Below are 26,058 nucleotides of genomic sequence, written 5' to 3' on the forward strand. Positions count from 1 at the left end.
CATTAGCACCGAGGTCAGAAACTGTTGTCACGCTATCGAAGCTACAAAGTTTGATGCCGCGTATCGCTCGGAGTAAATTATTCACTCTGTGAAATTTGACTGATTGAATTGAAGACAGTGATGAAAGTGAATTCACCGCGAATCGTAAGACTTTGAGGCTTTAGAAAATATTTTACACTTCTCACTTAACGCGGAATTTAATTATGAAAAAAAAAAAAAAAACATTATTAGTGCGACGGAATCTATTTTTCCATCCCTTAAAAGGATTCGGGTGAAAGTCAGACTGAAATAATTTTTCCGCTTTGTAGTTTCGTAGCGATTTACCAATTATTTGAATCGTAGAAGAAAAAACAAAAAATAAAACAAGCTCTGCAAAGAATGTTTGATATTTTTGACTACTGGTCGATTTTGAATTTTTCTTTTTTAACATTTCACAAATATTTAAAATTCAATACTCGCAGCAGCTTGTTATTGTAAATTATTGGACGAGAGAATCCAGCATTAACTGAGCAGAATATGACGACTGAATAATTACCGAGATTATTTATAGTATCTTTTCATCCTGGAATCTTTTTCTTTCTCTTTAATTACGACGTTGACGATTATATCCTAGCATTTGCGAAGGAGACGTTTTTATGACGGCTCATTTGCATTTGTTTATATAACTTGCACGTCATGGTGGAAAGGTTGAGTCACGTGTCGAGATCTCTGCAGAATCTGAGAGCGAAATTAACTATTAATATAAATAAAAACAACCTCTTCATGCTTTGATTATTTTTTCTTTTAGCTAATTTTTCTCGACCGTGTGATCGATAATGTTACAAGATTCGTAAAATATTTTTAATAGCTTTTGGGAGCCGCATTTTTTAGAGCAGAAACAGCGGAGGTCAAAACGTTACGTGACACATTACATCTTGATCGCATTACATCGCGACGTTTAATCCGATATTCATTAAAATCGGATGAATCATTTGACCTTTTGAAATTTCTGATGAAATAAGTAGGGACGAAAGTTGAAACTAGGATTAAAATAATTAGCAGCAATTAAACGTTACGAAATCTAGGCGAAAAATGTTTTCGTCAAAATTCAGGGTATTATTGCGAGTGCGAGTGACGGACGTGTTTCGACGTTGAAGAGGACAATTTCCTTTTTGAAGCAACGTCTCTTTGTGCACAAGACACGCGGCTTGAAAATTCATTCTATCCTCGCATCCTCGCTAAAGTGGCCTCGTCAAAGAAAAAAAAAACAAATAAATAAATAAATAAGAAAATATGAATATACAGAAATTGCTAAATTGACAAGCGAATGGGAAATAAATGAAAATCTTGATGTTCGTGAATTTGATGACGTAAGATTCTGAGATCCTGAAGCTTGCGAAACGTTTTTTGAACAGGTGAAATATGAGGTAAAAAAATTGACGGTGTGAAATCCTTGAAGCAAAAGAATGTTTGAATAATAAAATCCGAAATTGAATAGTTATTAATTAAAGTACGTTTTGATGAGAAAAAATCGATGACAATTCAAAAAAAGTTTTTACAGCTAATATCGATCGGAAAATTCATTCACAAAGCCGTAATAATTCAATTATCGAGTTTTTGGAAACTGCAAATTATCGAATATCTTGACTCGAGGAAATTTTCGTCCATTAAGAACAATCTTACTTTCGCTATTTCTGGGTTTTGCAAGTGAACAGTAATAACACATGTAAAAAAAAAAAAAATTCTCTTCTGGAGTTAGTATTTAAATAAATAAATTTTGGTTCCATAACTCGAATTATAAACAAAATCTTTATTTATTACTTATAAAGTTTGCTCCTGTGTTTTTTACGCTGATAAATAAGTCTTACTTATTTTGTTTTGTTTTTGTTGACCTATGATTAACTGTTACTTTTGACTGAAATTAATTCAAATGTGAAACCAAAGCCTATTTAATTGTTATTTACAATAAATATTTGAGAATATAGGTGATATTTTTTTTTTATAACCCTAAGTATTGTTCCGGTTTCCGCAAAAGCAAAACGTATCTATCAACATTACTTTTTCTTTTATCAAATGAACTGAAAAAAAAAAATATTTGACTGATTGATTTGACCTACGAATAACAATTACTTTTAGAGAAAACTTATTTGAATGCGAAACTGAAGTTTGTTTAATTATTATTTGCAATAAATGTTTGAAAAAATTCGCAATTTTTCTTACGACCCTAAATATCGTTCTGGTTTGTAGAAAAGCAAACTTCATTTGATAAAATTATTTTTATCTCCTATTAATTACTCAAAAGAAACAATAATATGACATTTGGATTCACGCTAAAAATTCGTTTTGTAATCAATACAAAAACATCAAAAAAAAAAAGTCTTCCATAGTTCTCAGACGAGAGAAAGCAAGTGAATAAGGATAGATCGAGAGAGAGAGAGAGAGAAAGAGAGATAGAGAGCAACCAGTAGACACAAAGCGTTTCAGGTGCGGAATGTAAGAGCATCGGGATTTCGGAACTATGCAAATTAACAGCTCGGTATATGCGTGGCGGGGGTTGGGGGGGTAGGGGTGGGGGGAATGAGACTTGGCTAATCAATAACGACTCTTCTCGGCTAATCTATCTATTCCACAGGGGGGTGAAGGGGGTTGGGGGTTGGTTTGGTCTGGCATCGTTCGTTCGGCACCCGGTCGACTCGTGATTCCGTAGGCTTCGTAGAATCGAGGGTCGAAAGGTAGTGGGTAGGTTGGCTGGCTGGTTTCCGGACGGCAGACGCGCCCGACACCACCGGAGTCTGATTTATATCGGAATTAATTTTACCGACATTTCTGCGAGCGCCGCGGCGCCTCCTCCTCCACCCACCAACATAAAACTGAGTGCGAAGCGCGTAATACGGAGCCTGTTACACGGTACGGTTAGCGCACCGGGCGCGGCCCCCAAAAACGCGGGGGTGGATTCTAGCTGCGCTTGAGAAATTATTCGCAGAAGTGGGATGCAGGGCGGGTTGAAAAATCACCAACAGAGAGCGGACCGTCGCTTGTTCCCCGGCTTCTGTCACTCTTTCTCTCTCTCTCTCTCTCTCTCTCTCTCTATCTCTTTCCCTCTCACTTTCTCTCCAGCTTTCGGGTTATATAGTCGCTACTGCTGCTGCTGCTGCGACGCGCTCTCCGGCATTTTTTCCCATTTAAAGCAATTTTTCCGAGCCACCCTAACAGCCACGACCTGGCATCACCTCTGGGTCACCGGCCTTCCGGGTGGCTCGTTCCGCGGTAATTGTTTGGGATCTCATATATACATATACATATACATATATTTTTTGTTTTCGTTATTACTATTATTATTATTCTTTTCTTCTTTTTTTTGTTTTTTTTTTTTTTTAATTTTGCTCGGTACTTTTATCATCCCTCACTTTTTAACCGCCCCTTTGCCCTTTTCTCTTTGCGTCGCGTTTTGTTCGTTTTCTTCTTTTTTTTTTTCTTGTTTTTTTCTTCATTCATTTTTCCGTCCTTTCACCACCGACCACGAGGCACACAATCTCTGAAATTACTTCTCATTACTCACGATGCGAGTACGTGTTAGACCGGAATAGAATGACAGTTTCAGCATGCTGATGATGATGATGATGATGATGATGTTTGCCAAGCCTCAAGACGCGAGGAATATTTTATTCAATGAAAGTAACGAATAATTTCAACTCCGTGTCAAGATGACTTTGAAGTCTAGGGTACAGTCACGGATCATCGATATCATGTCACCATAATATGAAAATCAACTAGACGATGAAGTTTGGTAATTAGCAAATAATTTACGAAAACTGGAATCACTCATATTTCAAATGTTTTAACCATAACAAAATCAATACGCAGTTGAAAATCTGAGGAAACTTGTACTGTGCGAATTTAAATAGAAAATCTGATTTTACTATTTGAAGATGCTTTGATTATCTCGCTTCTCGTTTCTCGCTTTGATTACGTTATAGTATATTTATGTTATACTATAGATATACCCATCCAGTTGCGCGGATAGAACGTGGATTCATTTCGTTATTGAACCGTGAATTTCAACGGTACTAATCAAAAGTGCAGCTATCACACGGTCATTTCACCCGAAGCCGATCAGTTTGGGTCAGGGATTCCAGCGCTTTTTGTCTGTATAAAACAAAGTTTGCCTTGGGTTACAGAAGCGGAATTATTCCGAAGGGGCGTCGAGAAATTTAGCATGTTTTTCTATCTTTTTCGTTTTTCGTTACTCGTTTTATACCGGTTTAATTTAATTTGTTGCTCTGGAATGTATGAGTACTGATACAACTTTTTCAAGGCTAGAAATGAAGAAGGAAAAAAACAATATATATATATATATATATATATATCGTTCGAGTCTGCTGTTTTCAATTTATGAATAATTGACTGTAACTACAGTTCGACGGTCAGAATATGTGGCTAAGATTTCCAAAGATCAGGTTTTTAGTGAGACAAAGAACCAAGATTCCATTCTCAAAGAAATATTCGATTTCCGCTATCCAAATGAAAATTTGATGAACCAGTGGTTGAAATTTCGATACTTGAAAGAAAAATAAAAAACGTATGTATTTCGAACGTACGGAATATCGAAAAAGCTGCTGAATCTTAAGAACTTGGTTTTTGCCGAAGTACAGGAGGTCGAAAAAATTTTCCACTCTTTAGAGTTAACAGCTTGAGTCGCGAACCCGCGTCACTTTTTTTTGTTCCCAGCTCAATTTATCCAGAGACCTCAAAGCGAGAGGGACTCGGGAGAGAAGTAGATAGGGGGTAGCGGTTTACGGTATGTGCAACACGTCTCGAGTTCAGTCGTTCCCTGTCAGACGTACGTATGGGTGCGTATAGCGTGCTTTGTAAGGACGCGGCGCGGGGGCGAAATTAAACACAAGATGTGAAACGGCGTGACACTTCCTTCCGGTTAGACAATATAAGAGAGGAAAGGTTAACTCGTCGACGTGAAGCCGCGCACACAGCCTCTTGGAATCAATATACTCCATTTCTTGGACGACAGATGGATGAACCACCGGTCGTAGCTACTTCCACTTGGTAAGCCGAAAAAGTGAGGTGGACCGAAAGCCCCCCGATTTTCCGGGAAAAGAGTCCGTCAAATTGTTCAGGAAACCGGAGGCGCGAGCCTCGAAGGATACCCCAGGACTCTATCCGTCTTCCCATCGCGATCCTTCGTTTAGGGAGAGCCAACCGAGTCTTTAGAGATTGGTAAGCTTGAACGATTCTCTCTGTAGAGAGGAAACATTCGGCCAAGGGTGTGAGGATGCGGAGGGTGTCGTTACAGGCGAGTACGCGACGTCGCGAATGAATTGGGACGGCTTTACAGAATTAAAGATCAATTTCCCTCTCTTTATCTCTGCCTCTTTACACTGTATCTTATTCCATGAAACCGTTCCACCGATCCGGCGATTGAATAATACCGAGGCAAACTTCAAAGTGAAACGATTTGTAATTATAAAGTTGCTCGGGGCTCGGCGCAACGCTTGGTATGCTTTTGTCACACGACGCTTTCGTGTTCCTGGAGAGTTCAAGTGGCTTGGTGGCACAGGACCACGCTTGAAAGTACGGTACAGAAAACATAGGGCAGGTGTTACTCGAATTCTTTGAAATTAAATCTATTCCAATTCGTGTCAAGTCATTCGAACTCACTGTAGTGTGACAGAAATATAGTCGGGTTAGCCAAAGTCAAGTTAATTCAGTTTACTGGTAGGTACCTTGAGTTCATGAATTACACTTCAAGTCCCGATGAGTCCTGAGTCCGTTACGTGAACCACTTGTACTTCAAATCATCGTCACATGTGAAATTCGCAAAGCAAAACATCCTGGCACTAGCGTTTCGCATCAAGAAGAGGAAAATAACGTAACACGGACAAAGAACATGAGCTTTGGTATGTAGGGACGATGATTTAGTATACGGTGTAAGGAGGAGCAGTTATAATGTTCTTTGATAAACTCTCGTGTATAGGAACGATGATTTACATTCGGCATAAAGAGAAGCAGATCTGATCGAACCTCAATTGATATACCGAAGTCCTTCTATGTGAAATCAGGTGAAGAGGGACTTCCCGTTCACTCTAATCCAGATCTTTCCGTTTCGAAGATTCGTCGCGAAGCAAAAACGGATATTCCAAGGCTCGGTGACATCGGCTCATGGATTTAAGAGCCTTCATCCTCGCGCCAAACCAAGTTGAAAGGTGGAATAGAGAGACAGTGAGAGAGAGAGAGAGAGAGAGAGAGAGAGAGAGAGAGAGAGAGTGAAGGGAGGGGGAGGTGGGAAGAAAGAGAATCAAGGGATGGGGCTCCTTGGGCTAGTTCAAGTTCGAAGATTTGAGCCTCGATAATGAAATGGATACCCTCCGGGTGGCGGTGGACGACGAGGATGAGACGGCAATGCCAGGCGGAGTGTGAAACCCATTCGCAAATTAACCTTACTTATTCATTAACGCTAACGACCTATGGAACAGGTCTGCTTTCGGCGCGCTGTGTAGGTATCTTCGAGTAAGATGGTGCAGGGTCAGGGCCGGTGAAATTCGGGACCACCAGCGCTTTTCAGTCGAAGCTAAAGCACTCGACCTGATAACCGATAAACGAAGAGTTTCATTAAAAATACTACCAATGAGGAAGTTGGCTGTCTTCAACGGCTGCGTTAATCTTGTTGTTAGTCCCGCGTTCTCATTGCCGTAATCGCTTCAAGCCGAATACCAAATCGCCTCAGTTTCCTCAGCCCACTTTCACTCCGCTCAGAGGTTGTTTTTTTTTTTTTTGCCAGAAAAACAAGAAAAAGATGCTTAGGAAAAAGTGAGACGGAGGGAGGGAAAAAATGTGCATATTTATCTCCGAGGACCTTCGCATCGGTCCTCTGGGAACAATACAAGAAGAAAAGAAGACTAGGTGGCACCGAGGAGAAGAGGAGGAATGGGCAAAAGGAGATTGAGAGGCCGGGAGAAGAGTAAGACGGATGAAAAGTCGTTTTAGAGGGTACAGACGCTGTCTGTTAAAAGTTGGAACGACACTTTTGGAAACTTTTCAAATACAATCATACTCTCTGGACTTCTGCGGCTCCCGAGGTATTAATATCGTGATTTCGGTACATATCTCGATGTGATTGGCATCTCAATTGGGTTTTCATCATGTTTAATTCTTCCTGGTATCCTAATCGATATCCGATTAAAACTTGCCTTCCATTCGGAGAACTTGTCCTTCGATGTCAGAAATAAGGACCTTCATCGTTTGTCGATGATTATTTATCATTTTCAAATATTGCCAGCGTTGTTGATTAAGATTAACCATCAACTCTGTTACTGGTTACTTATAAACGTGAAAGTTTGCCATAATTGAATCATGGTTACTGGCAAGTCTTCCGATTATTACTTATCACTTATCATCGTCGGTTGCTGATCATTGTCAGCTGAATTGACAGTGAATTCTCATCATTAAGGATTTTGAAATTTTATCGATGATCACTTTTCGCTGTAGAAAATCTACATCACGAGTTGACGATGAGCAACGACTCTACCGATAGACAAGCAACCATGATCCTGAATTATTCTGTACTCTTAGTCAAAGTTTTGTGAAGTATTTACAATAGTCATAAATGACAGAATTCACTCACAGCAGGAGTTAATAATGCAGTTAAAAGTAACTTGGGATCTAATTCGAAGGAAAAATGTTCAAAACATCGCCCAAGAAATCTCAATATGAAATAATTCCGGTGGCGAACATCATACCCTTGCGAGATTACGAAGGAACTGGGTGCGAAAGGCAGGAAGGAAGGAAGGAAGGAAGGAAGCGGCAAAAGAGGGCCGGGAATCCTGGGATCTAAGGACGACCAAGCGGCCGGGACATTCGGTCGGACACCCGTTAAGGATGGCGTGGAAGGCGGCAGAAGGTCTGAATGTGGGCGTCTGCTCCCCGCGGTATTAGTAGTGTCTTTTCTCGCAATATGCGGTTCTCGCATCGTGCATAAATCACTTCTGGTAATATCATCGGAGTCCCGGGCGTACTAGGAATATCACCTCTCATACTACCCGAATCCTTTCTTCACCCCGGCTCGTGATCCCAGCCGCCTCTGCCTCTCACCCTCCGATATCGCGACAGCGACGCCGTTCGCCTTCGAACTACGGTATTCTCTTCCATCTCACCAGAAAAGCCAGAATCGCTTCACTCCAACTTTTCCTAACGACGGTTTCCATCCTGTCGGTGTTTCAGGCCTCTTAACCGATTCTTTATTGGCACCCTTCGTCCGGCTTACAATCACAATTCGTTCATGTGCTCTTTTCGACGAAGAATAGATTGGAGTCAAATAAAGCCAACCTTGAAATCAGGTGACATCAGTTGGTACATTGGCTCAAATATCATGAAATATCTTTGGCAATCTGAGTTACATCTTCGGATCTTTACCAAAACCTACATAAATTGCGTAAAATGATTTCAAATCCCACAAAACATTTGTCTTCAAATCCTGAATCGTATTGTGAAGTTTTGCTAATCTTGAAATTTTTGATACCTTGAGATGCAGAACCTTCAACGGTAGTTGATTTCTACAGTGGAATTAACGGGGCATCCTTCACTTGAAAGCATCTTTGAAATCTGGATTTGAAAAGTTGAGGAATGGATCTTATCTGATGAATTTCATAAAGACACTCCAAGACCTGAAACTTTAAATGCTAGTAACAACTTAGAAAAGCTTTCCAGGAAGTTGCGATTTCCAAGGATTCGCAACTTTTAGTGCAATTTCATCATTCCGAGAAGTCCATGAAGCAGTTGTTCACAATAGCATGCGTGGCGCTTTTCGCGACGAGTGAATTGAGTGTTAAAAATTTGATTGTTCAGAGTTTGTAAGCTCGTCCCAGAACTGGTATACGAAACAGTGGAGAAAGTATAATCAAGGATGAGAGAGTCGCAGAACTAGGAACATGGCGTGTACCCAAAGTAATGTATGTGCTTGAGATTACGACGTTTTAGTTTAGAGAAGGAGAGAGCTGGGAGCGAGGGTATTTCATCGCGCAGAGCCCGAGGGCTTCCTTAACAAGTCGGTCCTTGGTCCTCCGCGGCGTTCCTCATCCTCGTGTTCCTGGAGACCCAACCGAACTCCTGGTTTCTCTTACTTTATCACGAAGCCTCGGCGCTACCGCCGCCGTTCCGGGTTTCCATCCCAACCTGGCCCACTCCTCCCTCTTCTATCTCAAAAGGGAAGAAGCAACAACTTTGAGACAAGTTAACCAACCAACGAACAAACCAACTTTCCATACTCCCACGCACCGCGCTCTTCAGACAACGTCTCGATTTTCCGTCCGTTCCCCCGATTCCAACCCTCGGGCAACCCACGTATCTTCTCGGCAAAGATGATGAGACCTGCACGTCGTCAATGAATAAATATTCACTGAATTCAGCGGCCCGAAGAGAGTCGCGATTCGCTCACTTGATTCGGTCCCACATTGTCGCACATAAATTTTGATGGAAGACAGACAGTGCAAACATCATTAACCAAGGAATACCAGGAAGACTCGAATAATTTCTTATCCTTGCCGTAACCTGCCTTTGGTGGTTACTCTGAATAACTTTAGCTTTTGGTTTCAAAATTCGCACTGCCTTCCGTCAACTACAAATCAAACAGATGATCTCATTCCGGTTTCAATTCCAGTACCATACTTTATGTTATGATAGGGATTTGTACTTAATGTACCGACCTTATAATCATCCGAAATCTTAATCATTCGATTTTAGGGGAATCCAATATTTTTCAACGGAACCAATCATTCTGCTAGCTGCAATTTTGTTATTCGGTAGACCTTCTTGTGCTTTGGAATGGTGAAGACAACTTTTAGAAGAACATATGGGATCCCCTCATCTTTACAGGTACTGCTCACGACGTCGAACATCCGAAATGATAAGTGTATAAAAAAGGAAAAGGGAGCTCAGAGTTGGATACATTTCGTATTCAGGCATCGAGAAGACTGTTTGTTCCGTGATAAATAATTTGTCGCGGATAGGCTTTGTCTCGAAGTGGTTAAACTCGTCCCACCCCCGCAGGCTCTCGCCGCGTCGCGTCTGCCGTTCGTGATTTAGCTTTTGAATTATCATACGTGAGATATAGCGAAGCGAAAGTTTCCGCAGCAATTCCCATTACTCGGAGCACCAGCCCAGAAACCAATATGTTAGTTAGAGATCCAGATCTCCTACCCCCGAACCTTATACCTTTCCGCCCCTGAATCCACCGAGTTCCACACACCCTCCTCCAACAGCCACATAACCTATCCTTCCTTCCTTCCTTACACAACCTTCTGCTTCCGGCGTTTCTTGAAAACTGCCGAAAACAGTTCCGGAGTCATTAACAACTATTTACTCTCTTTCTCTCTTTCTCTGGTATACCGCAGCTGTCTGGAAATAGATCTACTTTTGCGTTCATCAGAGGTTTTCACAGTTCTTTTCCTTCTGTTTTCTTCATTCCCAACAGTTTTCTAACATATTTACAGCCGAAATTGAACACTGTATCAACGAAATTCAGTTACATTTATGCAAAACGATCATGGAAAAGTTCAATAAAAACGTTCGTACGTTCCAGCAAAGTCGTGGAAACCATTTACCGTTAACTATTAACCCTACACTGTATACTTCATGAATCAGTCGAAACAAAATGCAATTTTTCAATTACGAACCTGTGTTTTCTGTTAAAATCACTTCTGACGTGAAGTTTCGGACACTCTGTATATACAACACGGTAAGACCGGAGTTCTGGCTGTTCGCAGGGCGATTGAAACAGTTAAGGCGATCGGAACGGGAGCGTGAAGCGGGAATCCTTATACCCCGATGGTCACAGAGGTCAGCAGGGTTGAATGGGTGAACTAGGAGATCTGCCCCCGGCGTCCAGTGGCAGTGGGAATAGCAGCAGCAGCAGCAGCAGCAACAGCAGCCGGTCTCCATTCGCAGGCACCACGATATTGAAATCAACGGCTGGAAGACAAAAGTTAGCGAGAGAGCGGACACCTACCACCGGCAGGGAAATAGCGAACCGAGTACAATGGAACGGAATATAATAGCCTCGCATATAGACCCTCGGTTGTACACCTTGTCGCATCAACATCGCTCTCAATCTCATCCCCACCATCTGGTCAACTGCGCAGCCGAGCCGCAAGAGGTGCTACGATAACCTTGAATCCTCAAATCAGTCAGCGTGTGAGAATTGAGGTGGTAAAGTGATTGAACAAGATGTCCTGGAACGAAGAGTGCTCTGTTATGCTGGATGAAAATCATCTCGGTGAGTGTTGAAAGACTTTTTATCTTCGGTTTACTTGCATTTAGAGGTTACGCCAATTCTTGGGGTGGTAGATTATTAAGGATGATGAAGTTGCGAGAAGAAAAAAAAAAAATTTCCAGGATCTACGATAATTTTTTTAGTGAATACTAGGATAAATATGTATTCATAATTACATAATATGTACATGTAATGAAGACTTGAAAAATTAAAACACGGAAGAAACTATTGAGTAAAAAATAAGAACTATTGTCGAGTAAAAGAAACTTCATTTATGTCAAAATAAAGTATGTTCTACCCGAAAATAGATTTTAATTTTTACTCCATATTTTTTCACATAAGTCTACGTTATATTTGCATAATTGGTAATTTTGAATACATATTTATCTTGACCTTAGCGAATACAAATAAAACAAAGCTACTGCTGTACAACGAAATTCAATTTAAATACATTTCAATGAGTCGAGCGCAAACGTCAATAATTTAATACAAATGCTTGAAAGGATGAGAATCTGCTAGTTTTGGTATTTTTGATCCGATATTAGTGCGATAAGGGTTACTTTAATCACCGTAGTGATTTTCATTGATCAATTTCCTCAAATTCTTACAAATTGCCATATCCAAAGTTGTTAAAAAGAAATTAGTGCACTTACGAATGTTCAGCAGTTGTTCGTCAAAGATTACATTTACGTAAATCGTTCTAATCACAAAAGCTTCTTTATAATTGTTTATATCTGAGCTTGTGTTATTTAAATTTGTTCGAATCCATTTCTATGACATCATTAACGTTAACGTAATTACATTATTCAGTTTGACAACCGCCATCATTGTCACAATAGGAGCCTTGCCAAGTAAATGTCGACAAGTTTTTTTTCTCTTTCTTGACTTTTGATTCAGATAAATAATTATTAAACAACTCCTTTAATATACTTTGCGTTAAATTTCTGATGTTTTGGAAAGAATCTTTAATTATCTGGGTTAACTTTAGTGCAACTATTTCTCGCCTAATTCCAAAATGTTGAGGTTATGAGAGCCTGGACAACATTAATGCGGCCCAGTGTACATTTTCGCATAGATTTACGTTCTCGGGCAAGAAGGTCGGAGGTGGCGTGTGCCGGAGGCGATCGCGTGGTTGGTTATTTCGCCATCGGGCTGCTCAGCTCCCTGGAATATACATACATATACGCGTATCTCTCCTTTCTCGCATTACTGCAGCCGCGCATTTTGCGTATCGAAACGGTTTCCTACTGCGATCTGTTTAATTGACGTCCGTTTTACCCGTCGCATTGATTACGCAAAATTTTATCATACGCTTCCTTTTGGAAAGCAGTATCCCGATACTGACTTTTTGCACAGTTTTTCGAAATTTTTATATTTCACGAATGTCGAAATTCAACTGACACTCAAGTTAGAATTGTTGGGAAAAATGTTGAAACGTTTCTTATTTTTCGACCTTCTAGTTTTCACTTTTTTTATACAGAAAAATATGTACTTAATCATTTAATCAAAAATTCGCAAAGATATTTTGCGAAACTTTAGAATCGTTGGTCCGAAAGACAATGAAATATCAAAGTATCGAGAAATTTTTGAAACTGGAATGAAAAATTGACAAAAAATCTAACAGCGATGTAAAAATGTATTACTGTTCTTTTTTTTTTTCTTCTTTGATAAGTATCAAAATATCTTCAGTTTTCCACATCACCTTCTGGATTATGATGTACGTTATTTTTTTCTTATTTTGGAACACGTTTTCTTTATTTTTAAAAGAATCGCTAAATCATTACAAAAATCTAACAAAGAATCACAAGGAAGCTGTAAGCATGAGTGAAACTTCAAAGGAACTAGAGCAAGACAAAAACAGTTTAGAGAAGATTTTTACGATTCTTTGAAGTTCGTTGCGCTTATGGAAGGTTATAAAAATTTCTTTTGTCTTTGGTTCACATTGAGAGAAGTATTTTCTGTAATTACTTAATAAATCGGCACGACTTTAAAAGTGATTTTGCGTGTTCCACGCAGCGATGAATATCGGCAGCAAATAATTGGGAAAATTCTCGAGTGTATCTCGGTTACATAACTCGTAGATTCGATACAGTTACGGCTGAGGTAAATGTTGATGGAATATAAGCGCGGTGAAGTAAACCGAAGGCGAACTTTGTCCGACGTGAAGTGAACTTGGGTATCCATTTCACAGATTTGTGGGCTGCTTTATAAGATCGCGAACTACTCTCTGGGTAAATAACATCCTCGGAATGCCCCGAGCAGCAAGGAGACCTTATAAAATAGTTTCCCGTGTGTATATCAAGTTGCACTCAAAGTTTCACCCGCCTAGCCTCTGGGTACAACCTGCGGGAGATGCACAACCACCTATTCGCCTTATTTTCAACCCCTTATAGTCGGTTGTTCTCCGCCTTCGTACTTCCAGGGTTAGAATAGACTCCACATGTCGAAGAAAGCGCAACGATTTTATTACGATTGACGAGAATCTTGATTGTTTCGACAAAAATACTCCCCATATTTCTGTAAATCATTTTCTTCTACAATTATTTTTACCAGTCTTGAAAAACGGCTGTCAGTAATTTTGAAAACAATTCTCTTATTTCAAAGTTAGTCAAATGTTGACTGTGAGAAACGGGAAAGAAATTTGATTGATTTGAACAAATCACGTGTCAATTATCCATGCTTGTTTAAAATTATTAGAAACCACATTCGGGTAGCTTTGGGTTTACCAAACATTTATTCAACATTCTCATATAACGACTTGAAACCATGGTAAATATTTAAGAATCGTTCAAAAATTCTTGCAATGTTACTCAAAATCCAACGACAAAAAAAAAAAAAAAAGAAAATTTGATTTGACCAACTATTCGAGTATTTCTAACGGCTGTGGTTAAAAATAATTATACTCAATACGAACGAAACTTGCAATAAAAATAATGTAACGAGAAACACAGGCATGCACGTAAAGCTGACAATGAGACGAGATGAGATGCCTTGTCAAAATTTGCTCATTTCCCGGATCATTCTTGTATATATATATATATATATATATATAGACAGAGAGTGCCTGAGAGATAACTGCGTGAAATAAAAATAATGGTAATAATTAGCCGGCATAATCTTTCTGGCTTTAGGGAGGATTTCGTTTCGACGTCGATTGGGCGTTGTGGTTTTATGAGAAGTGAGCTGCTGAGCAGTTCGACCGCAGTCTCCTCGCGGTTTTTTCGCCACGTAGTTGTAATCTCATTTTGCAGGAAATTAGTCTTGCGCCGTTCCGTTGTTTTCCGACGTATATTTTTTTTTTTTTTTTCTTCCCTCGTTTTCGCTCTTTCTCTTCATTCCACCCCCGATGCTCGTTCTTATAATATCCTTCTTTCCGTCCGCTTTGTCCGTTCCTTTCTCCTTTTACCCGCCATTACTCGTCAACGAGTGCCGGTATAATCAACGGTACGGTTATTTCAATTTTAATTAGAATGATAAACTCAGCGGTTACATTTTCTCTTCACTGCCAATTTCGAGCGAACAAAACGAATAATAAACAAAAGAAACAAAAAAAAAAAAAGAAAAATAAAAAAAAAGAAAAAAAAGGAAAAAGAAAAAGGCGACGAACGAAATAAACGCGATAAGCCACCGGCTACTATCGTCTTGAATTAAAAGATGTTCAGGATTTTCGTCACAGAAATACGTCGCTGAGAGATGGAGAGGGAAAGAGAAGAAAAAAAGACGACAAGAAAAAGTAGTGAAAAAACTCGGTTTCTTTCGATGTTAAGCCTCTGTTTACTGAACCCATATCACGTAAAATGTTATGTATACACACACATACGTTTCATTTTCACAGTTGAAGAATATTTCTTTTTTCTTGGATACAAATCGTTAATTTTTTCAAAGTTGAAACTGCGATATTTAGAGGTTGTTTTTGAAATTGAGAAATTCGCTTGTTTTCTGATGAAAAAATTAATCACAAAGGAGCTTTGAATTATGGATAATACCGTGTTGCGCAGTTTTGCTCGAAGCTCGAACTTGATTCTCAAATAAATTTGGGCAACAACTCGTTCTTAATTTCACACTCCCTTGCTTTGAATAATAAAATTGCAGTCGAATTTGCCATTTCCACAAATAGCTACTCCGTGTCAAAGCAGAGACGTGAAGTTAGAGATCGGAAAGGATTTGCAGAATGCAGAGGGTTGGATGGACACACTCGTATATATTTGAACATATCGCCACTCTCTCTATATACTCGCCCGCTATACATGTATATGGCCTATCGATTTGTTTGCAATAGGTCACAAATAGCAATGTATATTCCTAGCTCCGTTGCAGCGCCACGTCCAGCATTTTTTTTAAAGTGCGACTCGAAAAATTTCTGGTTAACACTAAGAACAAAATTGTCGTAAAATCTGGAGGAGGTAGGAAAGTATTTAGAGGTCGCTACCGATTATTGCAATATTTTATATTTATTTACGATACGAAAAAAATTAACTAATGTGTATATATAAATATAAGTTCTTAAGGTGCACACCTGAAAATGAATAAAAAATATTAAAGTAATTAGTAGCGACTTTTACGTATATTTCTACTTCCTCCAGGCTTGAGCAAAATTTTTTTTTAGTTATAAACGGGCCAAATACTTGAGAATAGATAAAAAAAGAAGCAGAAATGACGGATGAGTGTTCAATTTTTTTCGATTATCATCAGTAAAGTAGGAATGAGAATTCTGGATACAGATTCCTGCACCGACATTATATCGACACTTCTAGTACGTTGAAGAGTGTGAGGATATCCCCATTCTGACTAACTTCTAGAACGTTTCAAAAGTGTCGGTAATAAGTCGGTGCAGGAATCTGTATCCAGAACCATCTGTGCTAGTCTACTATCAGTATTGCATGTGAAATTTGATCAGGATGAATTTCAAACGGTTCATCTACAGTCATTTATGATTCTCGTTATCCTCAGTTATTACAAATGCTCCTTTTCTAAGAATTTGAGTAAATAATCGTACAATATAAAAATTCCTTTCCTACGTATACACATATTTATTAATTAGTATTAACACAACTTATTACTCATCGATTTTGATGTCGGCGTAGACACGAAGTCTGAGTTTGACAGTGTGCAATATAATACAGATGAAAATGGAGCGCTCGAATTAAAGGGACGGTAATTCAACGAAGATCGATGAATGCAGCGAAGACACTCAATTAACCAAGCTGTTGTGTAATTTGACTCGATTAATAGTCACAACCCTTTGGCGTTGTTTGTTTTGTGATGAAAAGATAATTTCTTCGAGGATTAACAGAACTGACGTTTACCTGCAGTTGGTACGGTGAATCGGTACGTTTGTGTGCTCGTCGATCGATCTTACTCGAATTTACACATGTCTCGCACGTCTTTTAAGTACCCACTTCGCTCTCTCAAAGTGGTGAGCACCTTTATCGCGTGCAAGTTCAACCTCTCTCTCCCTGTTTCTCTCTCCCTCTTTGCGTCTGCTCGCTTTCCGCAGTTTAAGCGGTTCAATTGTTCCGTTCGACGTTAATTAAATTGAGAATAAATGTGCTCACGGATCTTGTTTTACCATCAACGCAAACGTTACCGACACACTTGAATACGCGTCGCTTCGTAACGTTTCGAAAAGGGGCTGCTTCTTCCTCGAACACCAACTGCCTTTCAGCAGTTAGAGTTACCAAAAGTCCGGGCACCGTAAAAACTGTAGAAGAACTGTACAACGTGATATTGTTGTTTTTGAATTCACTGGCGCACGGTTGCAAGAAGTAGAAAACTACACAAAGCAGAATGTCAAATTATGCTTTCGGATTCGGTGAAATTGGACAGACTGAATGTTTTTATTTCGATGCATCCATCAAAAAAAAAAAAACAGTGCAACTATCAAAAGCAATATCGCACTGGATGTCCTTCGCCACGTTAAATTACCGATCGAACATGATCCGGAGAGTTTGAATGGCTTCGATGAGGATGGAACTTGTAACGTACCGAAAGTTTTACCGATCAAAAGTTCAAACTGACGAACGGAATTTTAAATGACTTTCATTGTCGACAGCCTGGTGGTGCATGGATCGCTGCTGCAGCACCCGATGAAGCTGGTAACAAGCAAAGGGTTGTTCGGGCGCTTCGTCAAAGGGTTGCTTATTTGCGAAGCTCACACAGAAAACCCCGCTATTCAGACGCGAAGCGTCCGGGACGCAGGGCAGAGTGACGTTACTTGAAATAGGAGGACAGCACCGGCCTGTATCCAATTAATCGGTGTCCTCTTCCCCCGATCCTCACCCCGCTCACCGTCCATTCACATTTCAATTCTCTCTCTCCGCCGATCCGATTTCTGTGTGATCCCGATATTACTATTCGGTCACCACGGCGCCTCGATGAGCTCCGATACTTCAAAGTGGCCCAAATTATTACCGCTTACCTCCGACGACAGATCTCCAAAGGTCGCAGACTGGCACAAGGTTCACGAAAACAGTCTCACAGATCAAATGATATCTGATACTGAACCCTCCCATTTTTCAATGGATTCACTCAGGTGAAACATTAATTTACGAATGTCTAAGAATTTTATGGATGACTTTCATTCCACTTCATACATCCGAGTATCTTAACATATTATGGCTTAGGAACAAATTTCTGAAGCTCCGTTTACCGGAAGTTACTAGGTACCTACTGATCTCCAATGACGTGAGGTAATTTCATTCACACGTGAGTCTTAAGCCATCTGATTGTCAATTGCCATAAAGTCATTTGAGAAGTTGAAACCACTCGAACCGATTTGTCTTAGTTGTCGTATGACACGATTTCACATCACTTGAACTCATTCGGTTATATAAAATCACTTGAAGTCAATCGATTGTATCCAAAGTGACTCGCGTTCACTTGACTTCGTTGAATTCATTGTATTTTGAATTCCTCTCAATTTTCTCAAAGTCATTCAAGATCTTGGAGTCATTTAAATCGATATCAAGTCACACACGATATCGCTTCAAGTTTCTTGAATTCATTAACTCGTCCATCAAAATCACTTGAAACCATTTGACTTGATTTCAGTTGATGTCTTTTAATTTCCTGTCAAGTGACTCAGAATCCATTTAAGTACGGTGCAGTTTTGTGACATGATAAATGACGATTTCTCGATATCCTCGAGTCACTTGGAGTTACGTGAAGTCATACGAGGTTGGGAAGATCTCCTTAAGCGTTCCGTCGAATGGATTTCAATAACACGAAACGGGTTGGAAGTGAAGTGAGTCGACGTGAGTTTCTCTGTGAAATCCTTAGACACCGTAGGATTTCCGATCGAAAATACCGCATCCAGGCGTTTACTTCCGCATATCCTACGGGAACTCGTGTGGACGAATCTCGAGATCGCATCCTTGCGGTGTGGCGGAAGCTACTTTGTCGAATAACCACGCTGCACATCTGTACGGCTGAATGGCTGGGGAAACAACGCCTGCACACGTACGAATATCAAGGAGAAAATGTATATGGGTGAAGGGGAGTAAAGACTACTAGCGTTCCCCTAATATACATAATAGTCGGTTATACCTACTCCTGCCGGTTGCGTCGGTGGCATGCAACGGAGCGGTGCTAAACGAAGTAGATAAAGAAGAAGTACATACACCGGCCTTTATTTGAAGAACTCTCAAAGTGGCGCGCAGCTACTCTATGTTGAAACAGAACTGCTCCAAGCTCCTCGGGGACTCCATCTTTCAAGGATCCCAACTCCAGGATGCGCCGCCAGCCGCATCTCAATTCCAGTCTGAGTAATAAAAAAAAAAAAAAAAGAGCATTTTCCTCCTATTCTTCGTCTTCTTCTTCTTATTCTTCTTCTTCTCCTTACATTCTCATACATGCGAAATTATTTTTTTTATATGCAAATGTGCTACTCGTATACTGTACATTTCTTTTTTTTTTTTTAATTTGCTTATTTATTGATTTTTATCTTCTTCCTGAAATGCCATATTTTTTAGCATGTTTCCGACAAGTTTTCAAAACCAAACTGTATTCTCGCTCAGTCGAATATATAATTTCACGTCATTTTACAATTAACCTTTATCCTGACATTTATTTTCTCAAAATTCTCTTGAAAAATTGATCATTTTTATGTTCCAGGCTAGAAATTCTAAAAAATAGTATAAATTTGTTTGTGCAAATATATGTATGTCTGACCAATTTTACTATCACCGCAGAAGGTTAAAATTCAAATTGACTAAGATATGATTTTCGTGAAGTTTGAAAAAGAAAAAATATGATCTAGTAGTATTTTTCGTCGCCCGTTCAAGTACGTAATTAAAAAAATAGTCATATGAATAAAAAATTCGGTCTTAAGAATACTCAATAATCTCTTGAAAAATTTATCATTTTTGTGTTCCGAACTAGAAACTTTGAAAAATAGTATAAATTTGTTCGGTCAAGTATACATATGTCTGACCAATTTTATTATCACTGCAGAAGGTTAAAATTCAAATTGACCCAAGTTTTTGCGAGTTATTGCCGTGCCGTTAGGGGGCGGAAAAGTTTCGGCATAATTTGATTTCTCTCAGGGGTGTAATAACAATTTTAGAGAAATTCCGATGTCCTTTTGCACGCTCTGCTTTCGTCGAGAAACTTGTGTCCAGCTGGAAGCTCGACGGCCAGATTCTTACACATCGTAACGTGCACGGAAACGGAGAACTCTCGATATAAATCAGAAGGCCGTCCATGCCGCGTGATTTACGAACTTTTTAAGACTGTTCGACATTATTGGAATTTACTGGTCCGAAAATTGGGACGCGCTAAGCCTCGGGAAATTACATTTTATTCCTGCTGGCTTGTCTGTCCAACCGTACATCTATCCGTTCATTCATCGATATAATATATTTCGACCCGGCTATTCGTCGATCTAACAACTCGTCAAACTCTCGACACACGTAAATAGCTTACACAAAATTTTAGTAACTGAGGTAATTAATTCAGATAAGGATTTATGACTCGGCTGAATCATTCATTCATCTGTTCATTTATTCGTTCGTCCATTTTTAGCTTTGCAGTCGTTCGTATTTTATCAATTATTCATTTCTTCTTCAATAATTCGTGTACAAATTATCTCGCTCGTTCATTTATTATTACTCTCCTTTTTAGTCAGTCATTTTTTCAAACACTTCTTTTAACGATACCTGTTTTACTGAATTTTTCTAGTCACTGTAAGAAATGAAATTTTTCTCAGTGTAGACTCGGGTGATTTAATCGATCTTGTTGAACAAGATAAAAGAAAAGTTAAAATGAAGTAGAAGTCGAAGAAAAAGGCGAGCCAGAGTCGTTGAAGAATCCGTGGAAAATAACGAGGCAAAAATTTTCCACTTTTATACGACTTGCTCGCAATTTATTACAGTAGTACACATCATACAGACCCGGCAGCCCTAAAAATCATCACTCCTGCATGCAGGTAGTAACCCGGGAAACTGGTTATGACCGATATTGTGTTGCGTGTGTGTTTTTGCCCCGTTCCGACATTGTATGGGGGCGGATATAAATTGTCCTGCGATAAAAGAAGAGCGATAAAAGAAGAAAAAAAAAAAAAACAAAAACACCAAGAAAGTGAAAGAATAAATAGAAAGAAAAAAAATAAAATAAAAAATTGCGAGGTGGCATAAAACATGGGAAGTTTCCTGATAGAATAAATTTCCATTGCTTATAAAATTTCCAACCACCAATAAATGCCTCGCGCATCCGCTGTCGTTAAACTGAAGAAAATCAGAAGTGTTATTCGAATTTCAATTCACGGAGCCGTCGTGGAATCGTTTTGTAACATTTGCGCACATTTGCAAATAATTCAAACGGTTTCGTCGATTGAATTTAAGTTGCATGTATCAAAAAAATTATTCAACGGAGCGACTGGTTGTTTGGAAATAAGTTAGGATTGTCGAAGATTGTTAGAAGAATGAAATTTTGCGTTATAAGAACGCGGAAGAAAAGAAAATTTAGAGAAAATAACGACTCAGATTTGACAGGTGGAATCAATACTGATTCGCGGTTACTTCATTGTTCGAATAGGTGACGAAAAATCTGCAGTTTATAAATACAAGTATCGCTTTATTGTTGAATAATAATAATAAATTTATCTTTGACTCTCTGTCATTATTAATAATTTGAATCGATGATATATTAAACTGAAACTAAAGTTCTTGAGGAGTTTAATTCGATTGACTAATTATTTTTTTCATTCCCTGAACAAGATATCGTTTCGTAAAATTTTTATTCTCAATTCTCGATATTGCAGAATAAATTTCGTCTTGATTTTTTTCAGAGTTCTTGAAATTTTTGTTTTTTTTTTTAGAAAATCTACGTGACGAAATGTTTAAGACCCTTCATCCGAAGAATCGAGTGTACATAAAGCCCGTTCGTTACAAGAATTAATCATTTCATCACTCGCTTTTCAATCTACTCAAATACGGAAATCCCGAGGTTGGTGAAAAATTCGGAATAAAAAGTTTGTAAAAAAAAAACTGGAGAATTTAAGAAAATTGAACGTTTTTTCAAAATTTTAACAAGCTTGAACGCTTTGCAGCCACACGCGGTGCGCGGTAGTTAATACAATTAACGGAATGAATACTTCGGGGGAAATGGAAACGAGCGTTTTTCAAGCATCCGCAGCTCTCGGCGACGTGAAGTGGCTCGTTTGCCACTTCCGTTTAACGGGCGGTGAAGCCCGGGGGAGATAAAAGAGGAAAAAAGAAAAAAGAAAGGAGTGAGGAAAAAAGGGACACACCAAAAACGAAAAATAAGGGAAAATAAAAGGAGAAAAAGAAAAAGGAAGAAAAAAAAAATTGCTATCGCAAACGTATTCAAATGTGAGTGCTGCTCCTGGGTCCGGAGACCAAGACCTCCGTGCACTCCGTATTGCATTAGAATAATTACATGCAGTCTCTGACACATTTAACCACAGTGAAAGATCGCTCGGGTGTGCGGTGTGAGAGGAGCTTTGAAAATTCGAGATTAAAATCAGCCTCTTGGCTGAAGCCAGAAATTAAATTTATAGCAACCGGGAGGATGAATTTATCATTTTGAAAATGACACTGTGGGCAGTAGGATATTTTTAAAAATATGTTAGTCGGAAATTTAAATAATTCTCGAACGTTTTTGTTTTTTTTCTTTTAATTCCTTCAACGAGTTCTCGTTGAGTACTCGTTGTTTATACAGACAACGAATCGAGTGAATTTGTTCGTTTGAAACAATCACCGATACTGTGAAAATATTTTTTTGACATAAATGTAAGTTAGATATATATTGAAAAATATGTTAATCGGAAATTAAAATAATTCTCAAATATTTTTTCAATGCTTTCAATAAATTCATTGAGTACGCATTGTTTATAGAGACTATGAACTGAGTAAATTGGTTCGTTTGAAACAATTACTCGTATTATGAAAATATTTTTTTCATCGTGTCAACACTTTTGCGAGAAAAAAAAAAAAAACCTCAAATCCTTAACTTGGGGGTTAATTCGTACTCTCAATTTCTTCTTTGTTGGAATTTTGTCTTGAGTGTCAAAAATAGCACCGTTTTTTTTTTTTTTTTTTTTTTATTCAAGAACACTTTCAACGAGATTGCTGAAACTTTTTTTATATTTATTTCTTTCTCATCGAACGAATAACCCTGGAATTATTCTTCCTACTGACTCTAAAATCAGTATCCATCATTAGGATCAAACACCTAGTTACGAAACTTTGACAAAATTGCAGCAGAAGATTGTTTGTATTATTATTATTTCTGCTTCTTATCTTTGAGCTGTATTCAATATATTTTACCGTCCAAACAGTTTTGATTCATTTTTCCAGCTTCAAGTAAATTTTTCTTCACCTAAAGCAACACAGTCTTCTAACCTCACTAAGTAAATTCTTATTCATTCGATTTCTTATCAATAGTCATAGAAATTGATGTCTGCCAGAATTTCCTTAATTCAGAATTAAAAATGAAATATAAATTACTTGTTGGTATGATTTTTTTAAATTTATTTATTTTATTTTTTTGTTTATGAAACAAATTTTTAACCGATATATACATGTAATTGAAAAATATGTATACAAGGAAACACAAAGTAGTTTGATAAAGGATGCGAATGTAAAAAAAAGATGGTACGTTTTCAGATAATTAATTGAAATTAAATACTCAATCTAGGAAAATTCTTGCCCTTTCATACTTTTGCCGCAAAATGATTAAAACTGTCGGAACTAAAACGAGTTAAATTGATCGATGATGTAGAAAAATGAAGCGTATGAAAAATTGACCGATTTCGTATATCGCGCGTTCCTAAAATGCGACGAGGAAGAAGGAAAACGACGCGAGGAAACGATTTGGGAAAATATTCTCCCGGGTGTGAACGAGCTTATGAGATTCTTTAACCCCTTTACGGGGTTCAGTTAAGCTTCGGGGAAACTCCTAAGCCGCGCGACGGTCTAATGAAACATTTTATTCCCATGTGCTAACTGCCGAGAGTCATAATCTCCTAACCAGTAAGCGCCCTGCGGGCCCCTGGGAAAAGGGGCGACGCAGACCGCCGGCATCCCGACACGCGTATCCCAACCCTCGGGGATTCCCTAATTAATTTACGATCTCGTGGCCCAGCCACGATTGACGTCATCCCGACCAATAAATTCCACCCCCGATTGACGAGCGAATCGTGTGTTTAACTTATCGAGCGAGACGGCGAGGAAAGGGGAAGATTACAACCTTAAACCTGGTACCTTGATAACTTGTCCGTTATTTAAGGTACGGTGGGGATTTATAGAGGATTTATTTTCAGGGCTGAGGAATTTTCAAATCTGACCGGGATTCAAGTTCCGAAAACTAGTGATTCCGAATTATTTTATGGCGAAAATTTAAGCGAGGAACGACAAAAGATTCGCATGGAAGGAAACTCGACGGTTCAAAGTTCCGAAATTTGAGATTCTGAAAATTCAAGCGGCGATAGGGTAAAAATTTCAAAAAGTAAAATTCAGATTGAGTGAAATTACGAAAATTAAAATATACCTGAACGGCGTAGTTTACTCGAAGAGTGGGTGAAAAAAATCAGAAAAATTGAAAATCGGAACGAATAGGATTCCGAACGTAAAAATATCGAAAATCCAAAACAAAGAAAGATCAAAGCGGTGAAATTTCACCGAGCCAGAAAGTCCCAGAACTTAAAATCTTCGATCATTCGGAATTTCGATGTTTCAGATTTTCAAAGTTTGATTTTCTTACTTTAACTTTAGCTACAAAAAATTCGAAGTTTGTGCGCTTTTAGAATTTTTCAAAATCAGAATTCTAAAGACATTTTGAAACATCGAGATTATATCCGAAGCTGTGATCTGGTACTCGATGATAGTTTTTTTCATTTTCAAACGGAAATTTTTATACATTCTCTAGATCTTTGACGACAAAGTTGTTGAAACAGGTGCTTTCAAGAGATATAATTGCAGAATTTGAAAAAATATATCCCAACATCTCTACGAAAATGTTTCGATATTTTTTGGAACATGTTTAAGACTCGACTTGAAATGACGTTGAAATTCATGCACGAAAATAAAATCATTGCACGATTTGACGATAAAAAAACTGAATGATTCTTGATAAAAGGATCGAGGGCCTCGATGTTGGAATTTGTTGATGATAATTGATCGTCTGTTTTAAACATTGAATCATGCATCAGTGAATAAACAGACATTTCTGTACAGCAAAATTATTTTTGTTATATCGATTTCGAAAAAACGCCGCCGCGATCAATACCTGACCAAATTACTCGCCCGACGTGAAATCGTTCCATTCAAAATGCGAACCCTTAAACGCAAACACAGAATTCGCCGAATCAACTGTACAAAGGATCGAGAGGGGCTTTGAGTGTTGCTCTACTGTTTAAACGAGACGTCGCCGGGCGTCGCGACGCGTAAAGGGGGAGTCGAGATAATTACGATAGAAAGTGGATAGCCGTATAACCGCCGCAAATTATCCGCAATCATCTCGTCTCTGTCGCTCACTTAGAAACTCGGCACGAAGGTCTCGAGAAATATCCTTTCTTGGCAAATTTACCTCGCAAATTTCGATTTGCGTATAGTCAAAACGTATTAATTACGCCTTTTGTCCCGGAAGACGAAGAAATTTTTTTTGTTCATTTTAATCCAGCTATCGATCATTGTAATCTTCGATCGTTTCACGCTTCGAACTTGGACAAAGAGACGAGCCGTAATTTAATTAATCTGTTTTCAATTCTGCTTTACGAATTGAGCCTTAATATTTTATACAATACCATCCGTGCGTAAGAAGGAGTAATTAATTTCCGACGATCCGTTTGATCGTAATTTGCCTCCAAGAAATCGTTCGTCTCGTAAGAAATATCCCAGAGTCTGATTTTTTTTTATTCAGTTATTCAAGATATGAATATCTTTCTTTTTAAGGGTATAGAAATTAAATGCCCACTCGCTTTGCAAAAGAACGTTTCCAAAAACTCGAGACAATTTGGGTTCCACGTAGTTTAACAGCGAAAGGGACGCGACAACCTTTGCATAGAATAATTACTCGGTATCGTTTATTATAACAGACGTGCCTTTGGCTCAGATTTCGCAGATTTCAAGCTTTTTTATCAAGCATTAGACGAAGTTGTGAATTTTCATTTCGCGGGCAGATATTATTTTTCTTTTCCAGCGATTTGTTTTAATTTTTACTCGTCAGTTTCGCAGAAATGTTATCCTCCGTTAAAAGAAAAAATAAAATTTACCGGCCCTTCTACACTGCGAAATTTTATTTATTTTACGTATGTTAATGCATGATTTGTTTGTAAACGTCGT

General features: G+C 38.7%; 1 protein-coding gene across 5 annotated transcripts in view; it reads left to right on the forward strand.

Moving 5' to 3' along the window:
* Positions 1–26,058, forward strand: part of LOC124186521 — an 85,706-nt gene that overhangs the window by 35,956 nt on the left and 23,692 nt on the right. For 4 of the 5 annotated variants that reach the window (XR_006871685.1, XR_006871686.1, XR_006871684.1 and 1 more), the window contains exon 3: positions 10,752–11,260. The exons of the other annotated variant lie outside the window; for it this stretch is intronic. Coding sequence is in view for 1 of the 4 variants with exons in the window: in XM_046578298.1 (XP_046434254.1) it covers positions 11,212–11,260 (49 nt within the window). In the remaining 3 variants the exon portion in view is untranslated. The remainder of the gene's footprint in view (positions 1–10,751; positions 11,261–26,058) is intronic. 5 annotated transcript variants of the gene reach the window in all.

Source organism: Neodiprion fabricii, chromosome 7, assembly GCF_021155785.1.
Source record: "Neodiprion fabricii isolate iyNeoFabr1 chromosome 7, iyNeoFabr1.1, whole genome shotgun sequence".
In the NCBI taxonomy this organism is placed as follows: Eukaryota; Metazoa; Arthropoda; class Insecta; order Hymenoptera; family Diprionidae; genus Neodiprion; species Neodiprion fabricii.